Here is a 25,046-nt window from a genome sequence, read left to right on the forward strand (position 1 = left end):
AGGAAGCTGGTGTACCTGGGAATTTTCCAGTTTCTAGATGCTATTGATTAACCTCGAAGATACATAGGTATTCCGCGAGCCGATGTTTTCAAGACAAAGTCAATGTTTACTTGCAGGGAGTTTTTGAGATGTCTTGCACTAACATTCACAAGTGGGGTTAAGTGGAAGGATTCACTAGTCCAACGTAAGCCGACCTCGGTTAGGCAGCGGAAGTAACGTCGGAGAGACTTCCGATACAGGCGCCCTAGATCCGCATTGACAACTCCCGAGGGCGGCACTAAACAGTTCCAAGGTTGCCAACGTGCTTTGTATTCGGAAGCCGAACTGAGTCAAGGTTAGAGTTGGAACAATGTGTTGCTGCTGACTAATTATGCATTGACCATTGGTGAAATAGTCCTGGTGCTCAATCATTCAGAATGTGTTGTCCTCCCCCGAACATCAAGCAGTTTCTTTTCCTCGATATATGACAAACCGGGCATGTTTCTACGCCTGCCACGCAGTCCAATCCTCACCCCTCAGGTTCCCCATCTCCCCAAACCCCCACAGCACACCCTTAACCACCATCGCGCCCACAAATCCCCCCAGCCCCCCTTTCCACGCCCCATCCAAGAACCACGCCATCTCCTCAGGATACCTCATCCTCGCGCGCTGCAGCACCACTAGCCCCGCAACGCCCGCCGTGAGCGCCAGCACACGCGACGGCGTGACAAGACCTGACAAGCTCTTCGTAGGATTCGTTTCTTTTGCTTCGCCGCGCTTGTCCATCTCTTTCCTCACAATCCGTCGAATCTCCGACTTCGTAAGCATGTGATCAGGAACAATGTTCGCCTGCCGCTCTAGTAGCCCAATCATAGCCTGCAGGAACGAGGCCTCGACTTCGAAGGTGCGGGTGGCGGGTGTTCCGTGCATAAAGCGCGGGGAGGGGCGCACGAGGGATGCGTTTGCCGCGAGAGCTGCCGTGTTCGCTAAGTCTGTTCTTCCGGACATGAGTGGAGTGCGTTCGCTTGCGCGCTTTCGTGGGTCTATGGATGACTCGTCGGAGTGATCGGAAGAGGAGTCGGAAGAGGAGGAGGAGGAGGTTGGAGAGCGGTAGATAGATTCGAAGGCTCGCAATGGGTGGCTGTGCTTGTGAGATAGTGGGCTTGATCGGGGTGGTAGAGGGGAAAGGGCGTCCTCGAGGACTTGCTTCATTTGCTCGCGCGTGTAGGTCGAATGCGCGACGGCGTCGGCGTTTGAGGGCGACATGGTGACCAGGAAAGTATCAGAAAGGGAGCTCTCGAAACTGGTAGAGCTGATGTATTTGTTGTCTCGAGTTCGCTGTTGGGCTCTCAGTTGTCTTCGAGCGGTTGTTATATTTTTGCTCCTGCGGGCTCGATTTGGCTGGGTGGTGGGGAGGTGTGGAAATTGAAGACAGTGGAGCGTCAGGTGCCTTATTATGGAACAATCTCGGTTTTATTCTTGAGCTCGGGCGCAAGGCAGCGTTGTTTGGCCCGGCTATGAGGTAAGTGCACAGTGAATGATCCCATTCAGCTTTTCATTCAGGCGGATATCAGCAGTGAAAAGAACAGCGCCTCGCACGACTAAAGTCTATTCACTCTACCAGCACCAAAGATATACCGACATTATCGAAGCGAAGAGCGCACCCTCGCCTGTGGGTATCATACCCAGCTTACTATCGGCCACTTAAAATACACCACTCCCCTTCCACGCAGCAAGCCTCTCCCACGCCTCACTCCCCTTTCCAGGCACCTTGTATTTCAGCCTAACGACCTTCGTCTTCCCCCCCCTCCTGCCTCCGACTCCTCTCATACCAATCACTCGGCAGACCAGCGCGCCCGCAGTCAGCAAACTTCAACCGGACTACTTTCGTCTTCTTATGCACCAGCTTACATATCTCCTCATAATCATCCGTGCTCTCAATCTTAAGCTTCTTCCGCGGTGGCTCCTCCACCTCCTTCTCCACTTCCCTTTTCAGCCTCCCAATCCCCATCGTATCCCCGGGCACTTCATCCGCATCAACCCCCCTATCCACCATCTCCCCACCAACGCCCTCGAATTCCCAATACGCTCTCGCATACTCCTGGTCCAGCATCCTCTTCACCGCCTTCGGCGGCACATGCATCATCCGCATCTGCGGGAAGATCCCGACCTGCAGCACGCTCGCCGCTTTCTCCAGCAGCCAGTTGTCCACGTGTTGGGCTTCTGGGGATACGTCATTGCGGAGCAGGCGGATGAGGTCGTGCTGTGTTTCGATGGGGCAGAGGCGGTATTCGTCGTAGGTGAGGTTGTTGATGGTGAAGTTCGGATCTATGGCTGCGGGTTCGGGTGTGGGGCTTGGCGTGGTCGCGGGGGAGATGGTGGGAGGGTTGGCGGCGGGAATAGGAGGTGTCATTTTGGAGATGTGGGTGCAGTTGCGGTTGTGGGCGTGGGGGTGGGATGATGGCGGAGATGCGATCGGCGATGGGGCTTATGCGCACGAGAGCTCCAAGCTGTTGGTGAAAGCCGTCTCCTGTTTCCCTGGTGAAGTCCGGCGATGTATACGGGGGTTCGGTGCGGTGCTCTCACAGAACGCGCTGCGACCATGTTCAAGCTTTCACGGGATCGTATCCCCCAACGGCCGCCTACCATCCTCCCATCCAAACGTCACACCTCCTGAAGTTCCCTCTCTCTACCTCTAACAACCTACGCCCCAATTCACGGCACCCAAGAAGAAAGCTTCAAACACGATTCCCAGTAAGAAACCAATCCCAACTTCCAGAGGGGAGTCCAGGACAATATGCCAGACCATCTCTGGTAGAGGCGCACCCTCGCTGAATAGCCACACTAAGATATCCCAAAGCTTGCGCGGCAGCCGACATACGGAGACGATGCAATCCAGTATCGTCGACAAGGGAGGCCTGAAATGGGATGAAGGGATAGGCGCGTGCGTGTCAGCCATGTGGAAGGTTCTAGTCGTGGGATGTCCGTCTTGTCCACGCACATGTGAGGAAAAGTGAAAATCTCCTGACTTTAAAAGCTCTCCAGGAAGCTAGAATGAGACACTTGGTGCTTGCAGTTTCCACCGAAGTTTGTCACAAACTCGCTTCTCGGTCAGATGCTGGCTTTGCCTGTCTGAGACTCTGTAGGACATACTAAAGTCAGGCCGTAAAATACGGGGCGACTGGCGATCTGTTGGCTGGCAGAGCTTGTCCTGACCTCTGGTGCAGTTGGGCAGCGCTTTGGTCCGAACCATATATTCTTACACAGTCCTCTACAGGCGACGCACGAGGACTCGAATCTAGACACAGATCGCCCAAAGACTACATGCTTTTCCTGATGCCGCAAATGCCTTGAAGGGTTTAGTCTCACTGCTCCCGAACGCCGTCAATGAAGTATCACCGTCCCAATGGGTATCATAAACTTAGAAAACATCGCTCATATCCACATCTTTACCTCCAGCTGCAGCGGTAGCGGCTGACCGCGTGCCTACCCCAGCATCCCCTGAAGCCTGGTTTTCCCGGGCTATTATCTCGTCTTCGATGAATATTCCTAATCCGCCAAATGCCTCGCGTAAACACCGGCTGTAGAAGTCTTGCATGTCGTATCCTCCGACGAGGTGACCAGGGTCGTTCTTTTGTCTTGTAAGCCAGTCGACGTCGTAGTCCTTCTGGAAAACGTAGTATTTCGGCTCGATGCCCCAGCCGCCGAATGGGTTAAAGGGCTTCTCTGGCTCCGGCGGAACGTATTTCTTTAGTCCGTGGAATACGAAGCCTGCGTCTTTGTCCGCATCATCTGATGTTCCAAATGGATCGGGTGTGTTGCCTGACGATGCTGCCAGGGCTTTCCGCTGCGTGGCACCTTTCTTAAGGACAACGTGCGAGGTGTCTGAAGGCAGGGAAGGGTCGGGTTCGGCTAGGCGTCTCGGAGCATTCGGATCGCGCTCGGCCTTCTGTGTTTCTTCCCACAGACGCAATCGGCGCTCCGTGTTCTCCACGTCGATCTTGAGAATGAGATTCCACGTTATCTCTTCGACGGTCTCGAGGTAGTCGTTGTAGTCTTTGAGCGTCTCGAAATCCGATTCCTGCTTGTTCATCCTGCGCATTGTCAGCTCCCTATTCCATGTCTGGCCTCGTCCGCGTCTACTCACGCCCTAGCCACGCGCCGCCTGATATCCACCTCCCTCTCCACCTTCAAGTCCTCAAACGTCTGCCTCCTAAACTTGGCCTTTCTGAGCGTCCTCTTGCACCCCGCGATCGGACACGGAGCAGGCCCATGAGAGAATATGCGGTCGACGCACGACTCGCACATCTTGTGGTAGCACTCCGGATTGACGAGGAAGCGCATATTGGGGTTGAGGTAGCGCGACGATTTGCAGACGGGGCAAATGTCTGAGGAAGGGTCAGCGACTGCGGGCGAACGCGCGGGCTTGGAGGGGGACGAATGCTGCAAGGAGAGGCTATGGAGAGAATGAGAGAGAGGCGACGCACCGCCGTCTTCGGCGAGACGCTTGCTCGACGCGCCGGGCGCGCGGGCAGATTTCGACATGGTGGATAGAGGTGGTGGCGTCGAGGAGGAAGCTCTAAAGGCTGTTTGTAAACTTGGGTTGCGTGGTTGAGCTTCGATTGATTACTAAGCTAAGGTAGAAAGTGACGGGCTTCTCTGCTTCAACCCTCGTGAGACGATGGATCCTTTTTCAGGAGATCTTCACTCATGATACTTCCCAGCTCTCCAGGAGCTTCTGATGTGCTGACAACCAGTCGGCAGGGTGCATGGAGCTCCTGGTCTTGGCTTAGCGTGCCAAGATTGCGGGCAATCCTCAATTTTTTTCCGACCGCACCTCAGCCATCGCTCCTCAACATGGCGACCGCCACGCAACAAGGTATGGAGAATGTCGAGCGCCGCCGGCTACAACTCGAGGAGAATGTTGCCAAGCTCACCATAGCCCTCGAGCACTGGTCGACCTGGGAAGAGGAGTACGAGATGCTCAAAGAGGAGCTCCAGAACGCAGGCTCTCCGTCACCGTCACAGATGATCGAGATAGGTCACAATCTCGGCGGCACCCTGGTTAACGCAAAGGAAGTCGAGGAGCTTCTCGGCAAAGACCTACAAACCAAACGCACTGCTAACCAAGTCGTTGAAATGATCTCGAGACGCATTGACTATGTTCAGCAGAACCGCTCTACCGTCGAAAAACAACTGGAAACCGCTGAAAAGCAATTAGCAGGTGTTTCGATATTGTTGGATCCCGGCCTGGAGAACGAGGAGGGATTGCCGATGATGGATATCGAGGAGGAGCTGGACGAGGATGAGAACGTCATATCGGGCTCGGTTTCGCAGCCTGGGAAGGTGGCGCCGGAACTCATGGAGGCATTGAGGAAGGCTGGCTTGCACAAAGCGGAGCAGAAGAGTGAATCCGCAACCGCGAGCTCGGTGCCCTCCTCGAACAGCATTCCCGCGTCGGTACCGGCACCGAGGCGAGCATCCGCAGTGAGGGCAGCAGCTGCCCTAGAGGCTCCATCCAACGTAAAGAGCGAAGCGAAACAACCCTCTATTGCCGTCGAACCTATAAAGCCCGAGGTGTCTCAACGTTCTGCACCCAAGAAATCCGTGTCTTTTTCTGAAGATACGAAACCGGCTCCATCTACCAAGAAAGGACCAGAGCCGCGAGACACTGGTGTTAAGGATGATCTGAAGTACATGAACTTCAAACCCGGCTCAAAGGTCTATGAACTTGACGACGACGAAAACCTTGTTGGAACCCACATCATGCCAAAAGACGAGAGCCAGGAAGATGCGGAGCTCAGGAGGGAAATGCTGCAATATGGTCTCTCGGAGGTCGGCCAAGTGGTTGCTGAGCTAGATCTGGAAGACCCAGATGCGGGGTATTCGGATGACATGGACGACGAAGAGTATGGTAGCGAAGTCAGTGAAGAGGAAGACGAGCATGGTCGGACGACCAGGTCGGTTCTCACAGAAGACTATAAGCGGCAGATGATGGACCTAGAGAAGAAGCTGAACGCTCGAATGATTGAGAATGTTGGGCCTCGCCCAGACACGCATCCGCTGGCCGACCATGTCGATGACGTGCGCACCCTGCGCGTAAAAAAGAACGAAGAATTCGGCGAGCCAATGGACGCAGCAGATAAGGCGCCCGCCCCCTCCAGTCCCAAGAAGAAGGGCGTGCGATTTGCCGATAGTCTGGATGTCTCTGATGCACCAGAGCCCACTAGAGCGCCTACTGGGACAGTTCGGCCGTCTTCGATGTCAACACCAACCATGTCGGACATAATTGTTGAGCGATCAGCGCTTGCTCCTAGAACACCTGCATCACGCTCGACGCCTGCCAAGTTATCTCGGTTCAAGAGCTCACGAGCTTCCGCTAGCCAGATTCCTGACATGCTTCCCAACCCTTCCGTCCCTCAACCGCCTCCTGTTCCTACAGGCCCAGCAGGCCGCCCTCTCGCCAATGCAGTCGTCGAGCATATACCACAATCCTCCGAGCCGCAAGCGCCCGATGAGTTCGATGCCGTGCTCGTCAACCGCGAGGTACAGGCGGAATATCACAAAATGCGGAACAAGATGATCCAGCGACAAGGAGGCTTCGTCCCGACCGAAGAAGACATGGAGGATCCGCTTGTGGAAGAGCGGGACGGGAAGACGAAGAAAGTAAGTCGTTTCAAGGCCGCGAGGCTGAAAGGGGAGGGTTTGTAGCATCTTTCCAAGACAGCGTGCAGTCGGTCTCCCATTCCCAGCCCCTGCCGTCTCTACATCCCTCTGCTCTCGTGATGTTTCTTGTCAACGGAACATTTTTATGCCCGTGAGAGATACTCGTCCATGTATCAGTCTCACATTTTCTTCGTTCCAAGATGGAGTGGCGGGGCGCTCTAATGTGGCTCGCTCTGACAATTTGTGCTTGTCACGGTTCGCTCGCCCTGTACATAGCATATTCTACTGGAGCATCGATAATGGCGCTTCGAACGTAGTTAGGGCGTAAGTTCAAGAAATGAAGATTAAAAAAATAAAAACAAAAAAGAACTGGTTCTAGTGCTTCGCACCTGACGGTGGTGAGATGAGGCTCTATATGGTGGGGGCGGGGCAGTTGACGATGCCGAAATTTGTAGCTAGCGCCGCACAAACGTTCTTCCTGCCCAGCAGCACGAAGGCTCCGTCACTCGACGTCGCTCACCCGAGTGTAATAAACGTAAAGCTGGCTGAGAAGACCATCTGCAGCATTCTGCGCGCGCCCGCGCCCGTCCGCGTTGCCATCTACCGAAGCCTGTTTGCCGAATACCGCCTCTTCCATGCGTGGGGCCAGCCGCCAACCATGGACGACAATGTGGAGGAGAAACCCTCCGCGAAGCCATACCTCACGCGCTTGAGACTTGCGCTGTCGCCATATGCTGTGCATTTCCAGAACCTGGGGTACATCACGGACGACACATTGCACATGCTGGAGCGTGATGTGGTCAAGAAAACGCTCGAAGAGACACGGAGGAATTTCGAGCTCCGGTATGCGCACAGAGACGCCATAACGAATAGCGAAGATGCTGATTGAGTAGCGAGGAACTCGGCCTTTCGGAACTGTTCTGGGACGACCTCGCCGGCGTCCTGAAAGCTGCCGTTCCCGCCCTCGAACGACGTTGTTTCGCCGCGCCCGACCCCGCCACGCCCGAGTATGAGGGCTTGTCCGGCCCACTCATAGCTTCGAACTCGCTCCCCCTTCTCAGAGACTTGGAACGTCTAAATCAGCTCGTCTCGATAGCGCGCAATGTGCTGGTATACGGCGAGAAGGTGCAGAATTTGTCGGCGGACCGCCTCTTCGACAAGGATATCTTTGCGCTGATCAATGTCTCCGTACGCGTGACTGCGAGGGGCTACGACGGTGAGGCAGGTACACAGGATGAGGATAAATGGCAGAGCGTCATCAATGCTTGTAAGGGAGCTCGCGGCTGTGCTATGGCAAGACCCTAACCGTTGTGCCAGACAAGAAGCTGCTCATCACCTGTCTGCAGTTCCTCAACAACCTCATCGCGCGGAATGAGCAACGCAAGCTGATGCTTTGGATCGAACTCTTCGACAGCCACCTCGACAACGAGCTACCGAACTTTGCGGATATGAAGTACAAAATGGACATCTTTCCGCCGCGGGACCGAGAGCCGCCCCCGAAGGATGAGGCTACTCCCCCCGTACAGCCCGGTCGTGGCCCGGATGCGTTCAAGATCCCGCAGCAGCCTGCATCATCGCCCTTTCTTCTATACATCGGCGAGATCGGTAACGAGGTCAAGAAGTCGCTCGCGCAACAGGGCGAAAAGGCGGGAGCAAACGAAATTGCGGCAGAATGCAGGAGACGATGGCAGACCATGCCCGAAGAAGACAAGAATGTGAGCGGCCGAGTCATATTCCGTCGGGCCCCGTCAGCTAATCTTGTCAGAAATGGAATGTGCTCTACGCCGATGTTGTTGCCAAGTATCGCGACGAGCTCACCCAGACCGGCACCTATAAGAAGGTGCTCGACCAGCACGCCAAGAACGAGGAAAGCGTGCAGGCGCTCGCCGAGAGCATCAACCAGCTGCAAGTAGAGGTGGATCGGATGAGGTCGTCAATCGCTGGCTCCAACCGCGACGAACCGTCTCGTACCCCCACAGAAGAGAAGCCAGCAGCTCCGATGCCAGACAAACCCCTGTTACCGCTATTGGATCCGACCTTCAATCGGTCTTCCCCGGCAGGTGAGATCGATTTTCGCGTCACGTACCCGCCATCGTTTGGTGCCGAGATCCTTCAGAGTGGCAAGGAAGACCTATTGAAGCGTCTGGAGCCCGACCCAGATCGTCCAGCAGCACTGACCAGCGATGTAGCCTCCCCAACCTCACCTCCGCCGGAGGATGATGACAATGATGACGACTACGACGACGCCGGAGACGAGGGCCATGGCCTGCTGACGGATGTGCCGTTGATTCTGGGCCCGACTGAGATTGAAGTCCTCCCCATGATCATCATGGCAGGCATTGTAGAGCCCACGGAGGGCCAACCCGGACATCATTCAGATCCAACCGTCTTCAGCAGCATTCGAAGCATGCACAGCGTGCGATGCCATCTCCTCCTCGCGCAGGACAATGGACGGAACCTGCTCAGAGAGCTCCTCATCTTTGTTGCTGCTTGGGATCTACGAGAGGAGGAGCTGTACTTCAAGTTCATGGTCAAGATCATGGAAGCTATTTTGGCTAACGGACTGTTGCCGTTCGCCTACCACGCGTTCCGTGAATCCGAGTAAGCCCGCTCACGCGTTTGGCAGATCACAACTGACGAGCGCAGTAGGTCGAAGGATATCATCTCTCCTGCTCAGGCCGTCATCATGAAGCTCCTCACCAACATCTTCCGCGCGCGCCAAGCTCGCACACCCTCGAAGCACCTACTGAAGTCGACTCCTTCGCGAGTGGACCAAGGCGATGCGCATATGGTCAACTTCCTGCTTACGGAGTTCCGTCGCCACATCATCCCGCAGACATGTGCGCTCATCTTCCTCCAAGGTCAAATCAGAGCAGGCCACGCGCAGCCCGAAGATTTTCCGCTAAACCTATGGGATATGGAGCGGATGTATGAGGGCGTCTATCAGTACCTCGAATTCTTCGCCATTCTCACCGAGCATGAGACATGGAAGACTATGCTCAGCAACTGGGAGGTTTCGAATGAGCTCGTGACCCTGCTCAAGGAGCTCGACGCCGCTATTCCTAAGGGCCAGGTTTCTATTCCACCACTTACAGCAGCAGGGCGTAACTCTACGCCGGCTCCGCCTGCAGAGACCGAGGCTCCGCAACCTGTCGCCGTTGAAAGACCCTACGACACCGCAGGGAGCCCCAATGCACCTGAAGGCTACATGCCGTCGCCACGCCCCTACATTGACGAAGCACAAGACGAGCCATCCGACTTTGAATGGCGCAACCTAAAGAAGCTCGCCGTGCTCGTTCTTAGCTCTCTCGTCTGGAAGAACCGCCAAGTGCAAGACCAGATCCGCCCCCTCGGCGGCATCGAAGCAGTTCTCAACTGCTGCTCCTACGATGAGCACAACCCCTACATCCGCGAACACGCCATCATGTGTCTCCGCTTCCTCATGGAGGGCAACAAAGAAAACCAAGACCACATCCGCGCTCTCGAACGCTATGAAAAGGAAAAGGAGAGCGCGGCTAACGCTGCAAACTCTACAGCTGCAAACTCTACAGCTGCAAACTCTACAGCTGCAAACTCTACAGCGCAGGCTCATCAGCAGCCCGTGAACGTTCGCGTCCCCGACGAAGTGCTCGACCAGCAGGGATACGAGACGTACATGGATGCCAAGGGCCAGGTTATGCTGAGAAAGCGGGAAGTCAAGCCAGTGGTGGGCAATACAGGGAAGGGCAAGGCGAAGCTAGAGCCGAAGGACCCGAAGGATCTGGAGCAGTTGGTGCAGCAGGTTATGCGTGAGTTGCCTGCCAGAGTGCAGGGCGTCAAGCACGATGCTGAGAAGGCTGCGGCGTTGGCCAAGCTCGACAAGGAGTTCGATGGGGCGGGTGGTGGATGAAGGACCTCAAAGTCCAGTATTTCCTCACGCGGCCTTTTGCTAATCCCGCTTGCTTGTGTAGGCGCCGCGACAGTCAGGTCCGAGATCGTCAAGTATATCCAGACAATAATGAAGCGGCGATTACTCCAGCCTCAGGAACCTTGGGAACAGAAGCGCAGGGCGGCTCAGGACTTCGCAGCGGAAGAACGAGCGGAGGAACGGCAGCGGGCGCGGCGGCGCGCGCGCGAGGAAAGACACCACCTGATCGAGGCGAAAGCACAGCAATGTTGCCAGTGGCTGAACCTGCTTGAGGAATACGTCGAGCTGGCGTTCACGCTGGGCGAGACGCATCCCGAATGGCGGGAGGAGGCGGAGAAGGCCAAAGCCTTGCTGGATCCGGTGAAGGCGAGGTCGAAGGAAGGTGAGCTCCTGACATACTGGGCGTAGGAGAAGTACGTGTATTCACCTAGCTAGTTATTTGTACCAATGAAGACGTATATTTCAGATTCGCTATCTTGGTCTTTTTGCTATGATGACTTCTTTGGCGAGCAATCCTCATGCTCCTCAGCTCTCGAGTAATCCAGCCGCCACTGTGTTCCCGCCCTCCCGCAGCACCACTCTCGTCCCTGCTTCCAGCGGTAGTTCCCTCTCCAGCTGCACCACGACGCGCGCCACCTCCGCCGGCTTCACGATCCGCGGATGCTTCTTGACGACCTCGCCACTCGCCTTATTCAGCGTAGCAACCAGGCGCGTAACCTTGCCCTCCGCCTGCAGGCGTCCCCTGAACACATCGACAGCCATGGGGAGCACATGCTCGAACGCGAGGATCTTGCACGTAAACTCCCCGACCAGCTTGACCGGGTTCTTCGGGTCGCACACGATGTCGCCGAGACGCAGATGCACGGGATCGATGTCCGCGAGATGGAGGACGGGGATCTGGCCCGCGACTGCCCAGTCTACGGGCTCGTTTTCCACCTCGATGGCTTTGATGGTTGCGGGTTCGGCGGAGGGCATGGCGAGGATGGTGTCGCCGACTTGCAGGGAACCGGCGTCTATGCGGCCGGAGATGCTGATCGGGTTCGTGATGCCGCCGCGGAAGACGTCGCTGATTGTGAGACGCAGGGGCTTCGAGACGTTGCGCTTCGCGGGCTCGGAGGAGTCGAGCGCTTCGATGAGGGTCTCGCCTGTGTACCAATCCGCCTGAGGGTCGGCGGCTTTTCGAGTGACGTTCTCGCCGGTTAGACCGGCGCAGGGAATGAAGGTGATGCTCTTGGCTGAGAAGCTGGCTGCGGTCAAGAAAGCGGCCATCTGCTGCGATATCTCTTCGAAACGCTCCTGGCTCCATGATACGGTATCCATCTTGTTGACGGCCACGATAAGACGCTGGACACCCATGCTTCGAACCAAAAGGGCATGCTCCTTGGTCTGCCCCTTCAAGCCTGATTCGAAACTGTTCGTGCCCGCGTCTATGACAAGTACGGCAAAGTCTGCTTGAGACGCCCCGGCGATCATGTTCGGTATGAAGTCCTTGTGACCTGGCGCGTCTAGTATCGTGAAGCGCGTCTTCTCGGTCTCGAAGTGGTTGGTAGCGATATCGACAGTGACTCCTCGACTTCTTTCTTCGCTTGTCTGATCCATAACCCATGCAAGAGCGAATGATGACTTGCCGATAGTTTCCGCCTCTTTTCGCAGCTTGTCCACGGAGCGCTGATCGATGACTTTCAGATCGTAGAGAAGCCTGCCCATTAGCGTACTCTTGCCGTGGTCGACATGGCCTTTCTATTGTCAGTACTACGAATGAACCGCCAGTCAAAACGTTCACTTACCAATGACCACAAAGTTGGCCATTCTCTTCATGCCGCTCTTCTCAAACTCCTCAACTACATTCAAATTCTTACTCTTAACCTTCGGTGTCTCTTCTACCGTCAATTTCTCGACAGAATCCGCTAGCTTCTCTCCAGTGGCTTTCTTGTGGTGGGCGGGTTTGGCCTTCGTCCCTGTCCGCGGTTTAGATTCCGATGCAGAGTTCGCGGGTAGTAGTCAACCATGCCCCGCACCTCGCGCCTGAGCCCGGAGAACGATGTCATCGGGACTGGGGCCCGCAAATGGCTTGGCCTCGCTATATCCTTGGAATGTGGTGTACGGGAGTGGAAAGGATGAAACTTCAAGCTTCTGTCGCTTTCGAACCTGATCTTCGGTTCCGCAGAGAGTCGAAGCGAACATAGATGGCTTGGCCCGCAGATCCAGAAACTCGATGGCCGGCTGTGCAGGCTCCAGTGAAGCTTCTTCAACTTCGGGCTCAGCGGGAGGAGGAGATGGTGATCGCTTCCTGGCGGGGTACCTCTGGACAGGCCTCCGCTGGGGTTCGCAGACTCCGCCCCGAATGAATGGCGTAGGGTCTTTTCCCTTGACGCTAAGCTTGTCCAGAAGCGCGACGGCTTTGTCTGTCTCTGCTTTTGTATCGCCCGCTTTCGCTGCCGATGCTGCCTCCTCCTGCTTCTGCTTTCGCTTTGCGGCCAGCGCAGCCAACTTTGATGAGCCTCCCAGCAAGCCTCCACCCAGATACCGAGGCTCTACCGTAATTGGGCCAAGCCTGTGGCGTGGTACATTGCCCCAAGGCGTATCCCAGAAGAAAGTCGTAGCCTTAGCCGACATGTAGTCCGCGGAGCAAGGCGTATGGAGTGCTCTAAGGCGGATTGAAGATGCGCTCATACTCTGACGAGGTGCCCCCACCATCTCTCTCAGGCTCGGTGCGTTGCAGGTTGACTTTTGTGCTTGCTTCAAAGTTTGCTTACCAGGAGTAGTGGGGACCTTCGTTCCCGCAGCGTTTGCTGCCTGGTCGAACCGGGAAGCCGCCTTCTGTTTCTTCGACTGAGATTCCGGCTTCGGCTGGGAAGGAGCGAATTTGTCTGGGATATTGTCAGAGATCTCTCAATAAAAGAAGCCAAAGTCGCCGTACTCTTCAGATACGATACAGATTTGCCCACGTCGTAGTAGTAGTGCCATAAAGCCTCTTGTATCTGGGCATCTGTCACCTTCACGCTTGGGTCCAGAGCTTCCCTGACGTTGATCGTGCCTATCCGCATTTGCTCGCGGTCCTCGTCCGTCATGCCTGTGGTCGTCAGCCTGCGTAGCCCAGCCACGGGGTCTCACAAACCGTCACCACCTTGCTCCTCTCCCTCGTCGTACTCATCACTATACACATCCTCCTCTTCGTAATCCACGTTCTTCGCGCGCTGGTGGCCCGATTTTGGCGGCATCTCCGTTAGTTTGGCGGCGTTGCTGCCTGCTGGTGAAGGCTGAAGTCAAGGCTGAAGTGTTGATGTTGAGGAACACTCTCTGGTCGGCGTCTGGAGGCGTATACTTATACCCTGGGTCTAGGGGGGAAACGATATTTCGCGTGCAGAGCAGCGTGTCACTCCGACGAGACGTGACGGCGGGGCAATAATTGACGTGTAGGTACCCCGCGCTAGGCTATTCCAGGCGAGCTGCGGTGGAAGGTTTTGCCGAGCCAGCATCACCGCTTCAAGAGCTTCACAGCAACCATGGGAGACAATGACATCTCGATTTTCTGATTAACTCCATGGACACCTCCGCTAACTGCCCCTCGCTCAAACACAGATGGGTATAGGATTAAGGAAAAGAAATGGGGAATGTCGAAATGAGAACGGGGACATGACAGCATGATGCGCCCTCCACCATGGTCCCCACGTGAATATGCAAACCCCCTTACTGTGTACAGTCGCAAAACCACTCCTCCATTGAGCTTTGTTTTCGGGTTTTCATTTTAAAACGTGGATGAGATCGAGCAAGCCGGATATAAAGTGCACCGCATGTATCGTTTCATCGCTGCTCGATGCTGCCGCGAGCAGCGAAAAAAAGGTTTCGACAGCGACAAGAAACCGCAAAGAGATTCTCATGGGAAGAACGGGCTATTTCTTCTCAGCGGGTGTCGCTTCGGGGGCTGCGGCAGGAGCAGGAGCAGGGGCAGCCGCAGCTGGTTCCTCCTCCTTCTCGAAGTCCGGCAGGTCGGTCATAGGGCCACTCGTAGCACTCATGCCCGGCGCGGGCTTAGGGGGAATCGACGCAGGCTCAGAGGCAGTAGGTGCGGGAGCCGGGGTGGTGGTGGCTGGGGTCTCGGTCGCCTTCGCCTCGGCCGGCTTTGGCTCAGACGGAGCAGTGGTGGGCTGCTGCGCTTCGGCGGCAGTAGGTGGCGGGGGAGCGACGGCACCCGCTGGTTCGGGTGCTGAAACAAAAAACATGTTAGTCCGTGGGGATGTACAAGAAGTGAAAACCGTCCATGGAAAAGGCAGGAAAAAGGTAGGGGTATCGGAAAGAAAGGAAAAGGCCGTATGCAGTAGGATGGATGTGGTGTGGGCGTGGAGCCATGAGAGGTCGTAACGTCGTCGCAGTCGTAATGTCGGCTCGATGTCTCGGCAGAGATATCAGAGCCCATAACCCGGGATCTGTGGGAAGAGACGCAGGTGTACGTCGTCTCCTGCTCTCACCGCGAGATGCCGCGGGCTGCCGATGACCGTCTCAGTTGCTTTGGCCGGCTCTCTGCCTCCACCGCGATCCGTCCCAATAGTTGGGCGAGCGTGAATTCCGCTCCGGAATGTAATTGGAATTGTACCTACTCTCAGTCGCCTTCTTCACCTCGGCCAAGGCCGCCTGTTCCGGCTTCGTGTCCTCGCCCTGAGCCGGTGCTGGAGCCGGAGCCGGAGCCGGAGCCGCCGGCGCGCTGCCCGTTGCCGGTGTGGTTTCGGTCTTTGCGGGCTCGGGGGCAGTGGCTGGGGCTGGCTGGGCGGGCGTGGTCTCAGTGGGCTTCGGGGTGGACGAGGACGCGTCGGCGGGCGCGGTCGGCGTTGCGTCGTCCTTCTTCGCCGGCTGCTTCTTCTTCGACTTGAAGATGTTCTTGAGGACGGTCTTCATCTTGTCGACCGCGTCGAGAGCTGTAGATGGTAGAATGCGTCAGATAAGTGCGACCTTGAAGAATTGCGGGCTGGACTGAGAGTGGGGGCTTCCGGAGCGGCGAGGTTCCTGCGACGGGGCACGGGTGTGAGGTGAAGGTGGAAGCAGCAACGCGCGCAGAAATAGGCAGGCGGCATGGCCACTGCGCTCGAGGGCAAACGGGCAGCGGCATTGGGGTGCTCACGCGCAGGAAAGGGCGCGCTGGGGTCGGTGAAGAGGTCGAAGGTTACTCACGAACGCCGGGCATTTTGGCAGCTCTGAACAGCTCGCTCTGGCACGGCCGGTCAATGGTCAATGGGCAATGGTCGCTTCTCACCGACAACAAGGCGAGAAAAGGTGAGCGAAGTGCGCACAAATGGGGCAGGGAATGGAAAAGCGGGAGCGTGATCGCAGGCAGTTAAAGAGTGAGAAGGGGCCTCGCCGCCTCGAGGGAGCTGCGTGCTCGTGTTGGCGGGCCTGGAAGCTGCGCCCCGCCGGCCAATCACAGCGCAGCGCTCGCTCCCCACAGCTTTATGCACGCCAAAAGCATCGTGCAGTGCGCTATCTCCGCCAAAAATAGCGGTCTGTGCGTGCTGGATGCAGCCCGTTTGAGACTTGTGTTTCATGCCGTCCGTTGTGCTGCTGAGTGGTTCACTGGCGCGGCATGACGAGCACAGCCCGCTGCTTCCGCCCGTGGCGTGCGGACGCGCAATTCCCCAACGAGATACATGCACCCATTAATTTGTCCAATCCCGTTTCCTTTGCCATAACTCGCCTAGCAGATGGACTGTTGACTGTGCCCTAACTCCGCCTCATGCACCTCATCTCGATGTCTTGCGCCATTAGTCTATCATGCTATGGTAGAGAGAAGGGCCAGCTTCTCGAATCTAGCTCTGCGGCTTCTTGTCCGCCCAAGGGGCCCGGGTGCTTGGAGCTGGCCCCTGTGCAGTTGTCGGTGCTACGGTTCCTCCCGGTCTAGCCCAAGGCGCAGTCGTTGTCTCTCCGGAAGGCGGCGGCAACGGCGTGGTAGAGGCCCATGGGGCACCCGTTGGCTGGTTTGGACCACTAGGGACAGGTACCGATGGGCGCGAAGGGACGCGTGAGGATGCCCATGGCGCTGCTGTGCCGCTCATGGGGGGCATTCCACCTGGCGCAAAAGGTGCGCGAGTGCTCTGGGTTCCCATCTCCGCCAACGGATCCCGCGGCGGAGGTTGCGGCCTCGACGAAGGCACAATGGTCTTTGGCTGGCTGGTCGTATGCACGCTTGCTTGAATCTGCTTGGCAGCGGGATCCCGCTCCCATGCAAACAGCGATCCAAAGGGAAAGTGTTGCACGACTGGAAACTTGGACAGCACTTCCGCGTTGTACATCTTCAGCATGCCCTATCGCAGTATTAGAGCGACATTCATGCTGGGGTAGAGCGCATTTACCTTATTGATCTTAGCCCACCCCGCTTTGACGCCGGATATGTCGAACAGGATGGGGCTGTGCTCCCAAAACGGGCCCTTTTTCACATCATAAATGAACCCAATAGCGCTGAAATACATGTTGCGCTTCCGCTCCCGCTGGACCACATTTGCCTTCGCTACGTCTGCTGGATTGGGGGCGTCTGGCAGAGAACCCTCGGCGGCAATTCCAGACGGTGAGGATATCGCTGGCGAAAATTGCGCAGATCCGAAGACGTAAGGGAGGAAGGAGTGGTCGTCTAAGCCCCAAACCCCGTGTGACCCTGCAGGCTCGAGGGTGTACGTCAGAATCAAACGCCGGATGAGTTGTAGATATCTAGGAGCGTCAATAAAGGGTCAGATATAGGACTAGGTGCAACGTACGGCTCAATGACGCCCAGCACAATCGCACGCTCTTGACTCCCGTCCACACTCTCGGGAAATGCACCCAGCTTCCACAGCCCTCCTAGGAATGCTATGAAACTCAGTTCGTGACCCGTGCCGTAGTCTAGACGTTGAGCGCTTCCAAAGCTCCCGGTCAAGTAGGCTTCTAGCTCGGCTTTGGCGGACACCTCTCCAGTCGAGGCGGAAGTGAGAATGTCGGATGGAAGATACTGGTCCATGAGATCCGGGACACGCTCCTTCACGAGGTCATACCACTTTCTGAAGCTGATATTGCCAAATCGGCGCGGACCGGGATCCGGGGGTGCCTCGTCGATGATGGCTCCCAATGTCTCGAGAAGCTTAGCGAGATTCTGGACGACAGGCGGGTAAGAGACGTCTGGGTCCTGCAGCGTCCATTCTTTGGCGACTTCTGATTTCTGCTGCTCATTCTTAACTCTTCGGGGGAGCATTGACACGTTGAGCTGGAAGATGAACGTCATAATGTCGGCGTAGGCGTTGCTGGCGAGGAAGAAGGATACGTCGTCGCCATCGTTTATGCGCTTGACGGGAAGGATGAAGCTGTGGTCTATATTGCGGTCGAGGGCTCGCAGGGTATGCGAAGGAGAGTCTGAATCGGCCATATTGCGATGTCGAGGTAGAGGTCGAGGTAGAGGTCTTGGCTTTCTAACTGTTCCAGGCTCGTGACAGCGCGTACCTGCCGAAGTGGGCCTGCGTGCCAACCTCCCCGATTCCTCACCCCACCCCGCAGCGCCACCCGCCATAGCTTTCACGCCATGCGATATCTAGCCAGGACAGTTACTTGAAGTACAGGCACAGGCCGCAATGTCGCCTCGAAAGAGCAGAGGTACGATTCCCCAATGCAAAGCAGCTATACTGAGCCGGCGCGTAGCAACCTCAAGCTTCCGCGAGGCCTGCTCCATTCACCCCCAGCTTCGTCCTTTCCCGAAGCCGAGCTGACAGTGTGCACAGTGACGCTCGACCTTTCTCCGCCATGCGAAAGCTCGGGCAACGAGTCGGCCGAGCAACAATTGGTCTCTGAATCGCAAGAAGCTGTGTCGTCACCGCAGCAGCCACCAGGCCACTCCGCCATCAGAAGCGCAAATCTCCTGAACGCCGTCCGCATTGACAGACGCCAGACCATTTCCTATCCCGCTCCCTCCTCTCCCCCGTCGCAAAGCTCTCGAACCCTCGGAATTACCAGCAGCCCCGCAAATATGGTGCGGCAAAAGGGAAGGGCTGGCCAGCTCAAGCGGCCCAGCTTCTTGCGCGAAGATCTGGCGAGGAACCCGCGGACAAACCTTGCGCGGAGAGGTGATCCTTTCTTGCCCCCAGAGTCGCCGGAGAAAGCTAGCGATACTTCGCCGTTCAAGCTGCCCGAGAGGGTCAATCGCGCGCCCTTGAAGAGGGTTAGGAGAGTCGAGCAGGCTATGGTAGAGGATGAACACCCAGAGTCGATACTCACGCGCCCACTTCCGGACAAGTATCCTCGGAAGCCCTTCCATGCTACGAAGAAAGCCCTTCCGTCGGGTCCTACTATCGGCGGGCATGATCTGCGCAATTCAGGAGAACATCGGCGGAAGAGCGGTCGACTGGCGGGCGAGGAGGCGAACCTCTCCAGGGTGGATTTCGCGAAGACGCCGGGCTTTCGTGCTCATGCTAAGACCAGATCGAAGCGCAAGGCCGAGAATGAACAGCAAACAACACAGGGCCCCTCGAAGTCACCGAGGATAGAGGGGCGAAATGGGACGGCGATGGAGGAGGCAGAAGCAGCCGAGGATGCTACGACCAAGAAGCAGACACGACTCCGACGTAACGAACCTCAGGTTGTCATCCCCGTACGGAAGCCGAAGCGCGCTCTTCCAGGAAAGGCGCCATCCAAGATCCCGGTATATGAACTAGAAGATGACAGCTCACTACAGCTGGGCGATGAGAATGACTTCGACATACAGCCACAGACCGAAGACATCGAGATCATGGAGACCAGGTCGGAGTTGGTCAAGAAGAGGGGCCCACCAGCGAAGGCAACACGCTCCACTACCGTTCCCATAGGCGGACAGACGAGATCTAACGCTAAGCACACAGAGAAGGCACTCCCTGTCCGACGCAAACCAATGCGATCCAGAAGAGCACCTGCCACTAGCTCAAGAGTAGACGAAGCGGAGGAAGTCGAGCCTACCGCCGATCACTCCGAGACGGGAGAACAGAACGAGTCTGACGAGGTACGAGAGGAGGCTAATACTAAGGGCCACGAAGCCGATCGGGATTCGGTCCTTGGCGATGCAGAAAATATAGAAGAATCGGAAGCAGAAGAAGTCAGTGATCACCAAAGTCATGACGGCGATGCCAACACCGCCACCGACCTCGATCGCGTTTTCGAATTTCTTGATTCCAATGCGCGGCGCGGAAGTTGTGCGACGAAGGATGGAGCCGACATCAGGCAAGCTTGTCGAGCAGCAGTGGAACTTGTTCAACAACCCAATCTAACGCTCGAAGAGGTCTCTGATACTACCAAACAACTACAAGCCATGCTTCAGGAAATCCGTCATAACGAAGATGAAAAGCATCGACGAACGTTTAAGGCCGATGCGTATGGCTATCTCTTCCGATCTCTCACTCGGTATTTGGAAGTACTGCATAGTTGGCTGGAACAACATTATAGGGATCTTTCGCGATCTCTGGAAGCAATGCGTGTTCTTTACCCTTTCGTCCACGCCATTGTGTCGTTCAAGGACACGATCGCCCGTTGGAACATCCCTCTTCCGCAGCGGTACAGGAATGACCGGCTTGTACAGGATGTCGATAGCCAGCTTATTGTACCACTCCGCAAAGTCGACGAGACCTACTGTGCGATACTCAGCCAATTAGAAGCCGGGACTAGAAAATGGACCCACGAAGAACTTACCCAACAACGGAAAGAGCGAGAGGAGGAACGAAGACGTTGCGATGAGTCTCTTACTCTACGGTACAAACGGTGGCATGACCTCCACGTTTGGCGCTTGAAATATGAGCCCGATCCATTCCTGCGACCCCATCTAGAGTTCAAGGAGCATCTATTTAACCTGCTAGTTGCGGATCTTGACGAGCGAGACGCGAATGGGATCAGGTTCGAGCGCATACCGCTCTTCAGGGAGCGCTTGTCTCCGGCACGTCGGGTTTCGCCTGTCGCAACAGAGGGGTGGACTGATGCACAGATGGAAGCCCTAATTGACGGGCTGACAAAGTATGCGGGTGAGTCTTCATGATTGGTATCTGAGTTCTAAACGGCTCCTGATCTACGTATAGGCCCTGATGTTTTCCGAAGAATATTCAAAAAGTACTGCGGCTCTGGGGGTGTGTTGCGTCAATTCACGGTCCTAGAGATCACGGCGCAGGCAGCAGCAATACGCTCTGCTCTGTTCAACGAATACCAGAACAATGAAGATTGGGGGGAGGTGCCCCGATGGATCACGCAGATCCCGGTTCTTCCGTAAATGAGCCTACAAGTTCCCGTGTTTAAAGTCGCATGTTGGATGATGGATTTACTATTTTGGTAGCACGCCGTTGCGCTCGTCTGATATGATATCCTCAATACCCAACCCGTTGTATATGCTTCCTATCATCTTCCCCGGCGTCGCCTTGTCGTCAGAGATCTTCCATTTTCATCGGGTGGACTATGGTCATTCACTCTCAATCTACATTTCGTCTCACCGCTTTCACTTCAGCAGCCTGGTAACGCCCTGGCCTCTTAAATCCAGCGCACCTCGAAATTTCGCTGCATCACCATCTACGTTTTCCCCACATCAACACCCCACACAGGCCACTGACTTCATACTCACAACCCCAACCAATCTCTTACAATCCACGCTCTCACCATTTCGACATCCCCACCACCCGGGACGATCCGCCCTTCACCATGACCTACAACAAAATGAAAAGCGCCGACCTCGAAGAGCTCCTCAAACTGCGCGGTCTCCCGGGCGGCGGCAGCAAGATCCAGATGGTATCCCGCCTTGTCAAGCAAGACCAGGAGGATGCCGCGGAAGAAAAAGCCATCGCCACGAGGGTGAAGGCTGCCATGGGGGCGCCGACGCCGAATGGCTCAGCCGGTGGAAGTACAACAGCGGGCTCGGGGACGCAGGGCACAGTGGACGGTGCAGAAGCTAAGAATGGGGGGAGGAAGCGCGCGGGAAGGGCTGAACGGAAGAGGAAGAAAGAGGCTAGGGAGAAGGAGGCGCGATCTACGACTATCGGCCAACCCGAGGCGGAGATGAACACACGCACACCGGACGACCAAGATGCGTATATCAAGTCGCTCTTGACTGGGACTCCTAGCTCCACGGCACGCCACTCTAGCCGCTCCGAGGCGGGCGAAGGCATCATTGTGCAGATGACCGAGGCTTCGACATCGGCCAAAGCCTTCCCAACCACTCCAAGGAAGATCGTCCATTCTCACCAATCACAGAAACACGATACCGAGGAGAAGGACGGCTTCGCAGCAACTGTGGTCGTCCTTTCCTCCCTCCTCGCTGCCGTAGCTGCTATCTTCCTGCTCGGCGGCTTCACGATGAAGGACATCCGCGACGCCGCCGCTTTCCTTGCTTTAGCAGCCAAACATCCACGGCCGGCACTGCGGGAAGCTATCTGGGGCGTTACTACCGCAGCCCGCACGCCTGCTGACGAGACGGCGTTCGACCGGGTGAAGAGGCTCTGTGGTTTCATGCGCGAGAGAGTGCCAGTGGGTCTTGGAGCGAAGCATGCGTACCGGGTAGTTGTAGCGTGGCTGAGCAAGTTATGGGCGTAGTTAGCTCCTCCGGGAGAATTCGGGGATCAAGCTCGTGGGATTGAGGGATGGTTGTGGGGATGAGCCATGGGGAGTAAAGAGATGGTAGCGGCGGAGGTCCCCTTTTGAGGGTTTCGTACGAGCCTGGTCTGAGTGACGTGATAAGGATGAAGAGACACCGGGTCCAGCTTGGTGTAAACTCTCAAGCCTTGGCGTATTACCGGAGAAAATTATGCATAACATTTCTTTGAGTATACTCACCCACGCACGAGTTCCCTCGACTACTTGTCGTCAAGCATGCGCTTACCCGGAAAACTTCCAGTCCCTCTCTTCCTTTATAGTCTCGCCCCCAACTCCGCCCTTAATGCTTCACTCGTTATCCCGCTCCTTGCGGAATCGTAGAACGCCCCAAGGAGTTTTACCATGTCAAACAAATGCCAAATCAAGTTCACGACCGAAGGAGTGCACCTGCAACCGGAGCCGACGCCACGCCCGGACCCGCGTCTTGCGGTAGGCAATTCTCCGCATCTAAGGGCTCGCCGTACAAGTAAGCAAGATTAGCTGTCCCATTGTACGCGCCCGTGATGGCCTCCAGGGTAGCTGTTGTGCACGTCGTTCCATCTGGAGAATTCCACACCGTGCGAGCCCGCCCATTCGAGACCAGGTGCGAGAGCTGAAGAAAAGCGTGGAGAAGGTGAGGGAGAGGGTGCGAAGGGTGGAGAGAAAGGTGGATCAGGTTTTGGAGAAGTTTGACCGAGAGGAGGACTGAGCTGGAAATTTAGGATAGTAGACAAATACAAGCACATATCATGCAGTCCGATTCCAATCACAATTCCATAATCAGATACTTTTACCCAGCATCCATATCCCAAACTCCGCGAACCACTCTGAAGCCCTCTAACAGTGTCGCTTAGAACCTCTCCCCCAAACTCCTCCGCCCAACCTGCCCACCCGCCCCATGATACCCCGTATCCTCATCATACGCAAACTGCTCCTCGGGCAGCGCATACCCCTCCCCACCCCTCCTCGCCCTCGCCCCCCTCGCCATCGGATTCGGATTCGCCTCCCTCTCCGTCATGACCAGCTCTGCACCATCGATCCCGCCATCAAACTCCCTCTTATTATCCAGCAGCTGCAGCTTGGCAAACCTCCCCCTCCTATTCGCACCGCGCTGCACATGCACGTCGAGCACGAGCGCGAGCAGTGTAGCCACCAGCCCAAAGAGACTGAAGCTGAACAGCGCCTTGTAGATCCGGCAGATGGAGATGCCGATGTCCGAGTCCCAGTTCGCGCGGTTGCACACGTGCGCGAGCGTGCCGCTGGACCACCAGCTGAGCAGCGCGAAGGAGACGGCCCAGAGGGTGAGCAGGGCGGCGTTGAGGAGTGTGTTGAGGAGCGGGTTCAGCCCGTAGAAGCAGTGCAGGACGATTGTTGTGGAGAGCGCGAGGAGTGTGAGGAGCGAGACGGTTAGGAGCTGGGGGGAGGTCTTAGTTGGTGGATTGGAGTGGAGAGTGGAGAGTGGAGAGTGGAGGAAAGGGTGGAAGGCTGAGCTGGATGGGAGGGGAGGTTTATGTACCAGGATGAAGGTCCAGGGTAGCCCGTAGTTGTCGTGCTGGAGCTCCCACATGAAGTACGACATTATCGATGCGACGATTATGCTGGAGACGAGCTGCGCGCATCGTATTGCGTGGAATGGGAGGACGGGGTAGTGGGTTGGCTTGACGCGGTCTTTGCGCGCCATGGTGGTGGTGGGCTGAGCTGTCGTCCTAAACGTCAACAGCAGTTCAAAGGCGGGCAAAGCTCTTGTCGAGATCTAGCCTCGAGTGGGTAGTAAATCTGAAAAGAGGTAACGAGCGACGAGATTGAACGTGAAGCGTAGCGGTAGAGAGTCGTGGTTGTTGTGGTGGGGAGAGACAGGGGCGTGTTCGCCAGGGCGGCTTTTCAGCTGCCTGGCTCAGCTCGCAGCCACATCTCTTGGGTGGTGTCGCGGATCGCGAGAGGGTCACCTGTGGGGCGTTTAGGTTTTGTAGGGCGCTTCTACGGCATTGTTATTCGGAAGCGAGGATCAGGAGCTTGGATAGGGAGAGATGGATCGATTATGGATGTTTATTATGCTGTGAGGTTGGGTGGTGTTGGGTGGTTCCGAGTCATGTATAGTGCTGAGATCAGCCAGGGCATTAGTCATGTCTTGTTCGAAGACGCTCTCTTTGTTCTGTTCAGACCACATTAGCATCTCCGGTTCGTATCATGCTGAGATAGCGCTTCGATATCTTGAATCTAAATATTTGGGCATCCCTCTTCGTCTTGACCGCCGTAGCATTCTTAGACAGCAGACCATACAAACCCAGCGCATGTAAGTGATACTATGCTAATTGAGAAGAGAACTTTGGGAGGAATTGAAGTCTAAATTTAAATTCAGAGAAGACGTCTAGGTGCTCCAAACGCCCCCAAGAGAGCCAGCTCCCTGCAACGTACATCTTCCTCGTATCAGTACCACACTGACACAACACCAGTACGAGCAGCTACCACTCGCAGAAAGCCACTGGATGCACTTCGTACTCTTCGCTACCTGCGGCACTACTTCCACAATGCCCCACAATCTCTGCGCCCTGTTCCTTCTTGTTGTCTTGATGGTATGAAGCTGCCTTGAGGAAATTCTTGCAATTTAATATCCCCGGATTCTCGCCATTAGCGCTATACGTGCACTCCTCTCCATACAGCTTCATCGGTCCGAAATTTCCATGTGGCCATGGTGGGGTAACGATCTGCTCAGGGGCACCTTCGTACCACTCCTTCGACTCGTCTCTGAAATCAACAGTCCCTCCGCATGCATTGGCTTCCTTCCCAACGTCGATCTCGAAGAATGTCCAGCTGAGCCTGTCTCGATCGGGAGCTCGTGTGCCCATTGTTCCCCACCGCGAATTTTTCTACTCCCTCGTGTTCTCAGTTTCACAAGTGAAGCATACCGTTAGAC

At 56.1% G+C, this 25,046-nt stretch overlaps 13 protein-coding genes across 13 annotated transcripts; 5 read left to right on the top strand and 8 right to left on the bottom strand.

Moving 5' to 3' along the window:
* Positions 1-436: 436 nt before the first annotated feature.
* On the bottom strand, positions 437-1,449 carry BU26DRAFT_156769 (uncharacterized protein; the record flags this gene model as incomplete). Its single annotated transcript, XM_033820067.1, has 1 exon — positions 437-1,449. A coding segment is annotated over one exon (966 nt), but the record flags the coding sequence as incomplete, so codon positions are not given.
* A 147-nt stretch (positions 1,450-1,596) lies between these two features.
* On the bottom strand, positions 1,597-2,533 carry BU26DRAFT_156800 (uncharacterized protein). The gene has a single exon (XM_033820068.1). It carries the CDS (start codon positions 2,390-2,392, stop codon positions 1,763-1,765), a length of 630 nt encoding a protein of 209 aa, XP_033677206.1. The 5' UTR covers positions 2,393-2,533; the 3' UTR covers positions 1,597-1,762.
* Positions 2,534-2,965: 432 nt separating this feature from the next.
* Positions 2,966-4,714, bottom strand: BU26DRAFT_524394 (CDK-activating kinase assembly factor). Its single transcript, XM_033830275.1, has 2 exons — positions 4,127-4,714; positions 2,966-4,073 (listed from the first exon to the last, which is right to left on the bottom strand). Exons 1-2 carry the CDS (start codon positions 4,522-4,524, stop codon positions 3,401-3,403), a joined length of 1,071 nt encoding a protein of 356 aa, XP_033677207.1. The 5' UTR covers positions 4,525-4,714; the 3' UTR covers positions 2,966-3,400.
* Positions 4,668-7,007, top strand: BU26DRAFT_524395 (uncharacterized protein). The gene has a single exon (XM_033830276.1). It carries the CDS (start codon positions 4,837-4,839, stop codon positions 6,688-6,690), a length of 1,854 nt encoding a protein of 617 aa, XP_033677208.1. The 5' UTR covers positions 4,668-4,836; the 3' UTR covers positions 6,691-7,007.
* Positions 7,008-7,084: 77 nt separating this feature from the next.
* Positions 7,085-10,534, top strand: BU26DRAFT_438947 (uncharacterized protein; the record flags this gene model as incomplete). The annotated part of the gene is made up of 5 exons (XM_033824319.1): positions 7,085-7,488; positions 7,539-7,912; positions 7,963-8,360; positions 8,411-9,246; positions 9,295-10,534. 5 exons carry the CDS (start codon positions 7,085-7,087, stop codon positions 10,532-10,534), a joined length of 3,252 nt encoding a protein of 1,083 aa, XP_033677209.1.
* Positions 10,535-11,077: 543 nt separating this feature from the next.
* Positions 11,078-13,773, bottom strand: BU26DRAFT_438628 (uncharacterized protein; the record flags this gene model as incomplete). The annotated part of the gene is made up of 5 exons (XM_033824297.1): positions 11,078-12,288; positions 12,340-12,510; positions 12,559-13,422; positions 13,473-13,625; positions 13,671-13,773. 5 exons carry the CDS (start codon positions 13,771-13,773, stop codon positions 11,078-11,080), a joined length of 2,502 nt encoding a protein of 833 aa, XP_033677210.1.
* A 240-nt stretch (positions 13,774-14,013) lies between these two features.
* BU26DRAFT_156823 (uncharacterized protein) lies at positions 14,014-15,122 on the top strand. The gene has a single exon (XM_033820069.1). The coding sequence runs from the start codon at positions 14,312-14,314 to the stop codon at positions 14,912-14,914; it is 603 nt and encodes a 200-aa protein (XP_033677211.1). The 5' UTR covers positions 14,014-14,311; the 3' UTR covers positions 14,915-15,122.
* Positions 14,643-15,464, bottom strand: BU26DRAFT_524400 (uncharacterized protein). Its single transcript, XM_033830277.1, has one exon. The coding sequence runs from the start codon at positions 15,443-15,445 to the stop codon at positions 15,053-15,055; it is 393 nt and encodes a 130-aa protein (XP_033677212.1). The 5' UTR covers positions 15,446-15,464; the 3' UTR covers positions 14,643-15,052.
* Positions 15,465-16,350: 886 nt separating this feature from the next.
* Positions 16,351-17,933, bottom strand: BU26DRAFT_570896 (serine/threonine-protein phosphatase-like protein 2A activator 1; the record flags this gene model as incomplete). The annotated part of the gene is made up of 3 exons (XM_033834075.1): positions 16,351-16,845; positions 16,894-17,245; positions 17,293-17,933. The coding sequence occupies 3 exons, from the start codon at positions 17,931-17,933 to the stop codon at positions 16,351-16,353; spliced, it is 1,488 nt and encodes a 495-aa protein (XP_033677213.1).
* Positions 17,934-18,135: 202 nt separating this feature from the next.
* BU26DRAFT_570897 (uncharacterized protein) lies at positions 18,136-20,783 on the top strand (the record flags this gene model as incomplete). Its single annotated transcript, XM_033834076.1, has 3 exons — positions 18,136-18,157; positions 18,283-20,541; positions 20,596-20,783. 3 exons carry the CDS (start codon positions 18,136-18,138, stop codon positions 20,781-20,783), a joined length of 2,469 nt encoding a protein of 822 aa, XP_033677214.1.
* A 97-nt stretch (positions 20,784-20,880) lies between these two features.
* On the top strand, positions 20,881-22,198 carry BU26DRAFT_156870 (uncharacterized protein). Its single transcript, XM_033820070.1, has one exon. It carries the CDS (start codon positions 21,206-21,208, stop codon positions 22,091-22,093), a length of 888 nt encoding a protein of 295 aa, XP_033677215.1. The 5' UTR covers positions 20,881-21,205; the 3' UTR covers positions 22,094-22,198.
* Positions 22,199-22,677: 479 nt separating this feature from the next.
* Positions 22,678-24,189, bottom strand: BU26DRAFT_524402 (uncharacterized protein). Its single transcript, XM_033830278.1, has one exon. The coding sequence runs from the start codon at positions 23,811-23,813 to the stop codon at positions 22,983-22,985; it is 831 nt and encodes a 276-aa protein (XP_033677216.1). The 5' UTR covers positions 23,814-24,189; the 3' UTR covers positions 22,678-22,982.
* Positions 24,190-24,594: 405 nt separating this feature from the next.
* Positions 24,595-24,978, bottom strand: BU26DRAFT_570900 (uncharacterized protein; the record flags this gene model as incomplete). The annotated part of the gene is made up of 1 exon (XM_033834077.1): positions 24,595-24,978. One exon carries the CDS (start codon positions 24,976-24,978, stop codon positions 24,595-24,597), a length of 384 nt encoding a protein of 127 aa, XP_033677217.1.
* Positions 24,979-25,046: the final 68 nt, after the last annotated feature.

Source organism: Trematosphaeria pertusa, assembly GCF_010094035.1.
Source record: "Trematosphaeria pertusa strain CBS 122368 unplaced genomic scaffold BU26scaffold_20, whole genome shotgun sequence".
In the NCBI taxonomy this organism is placed as follows: domain Eukaryota; kingdom Fungi; phylum Ascomycota; class Dothideomycetes; order Pleosporales; family Trematosphaeriaceae; genus Trematosphaeria; species Trematosphaeria pertusa.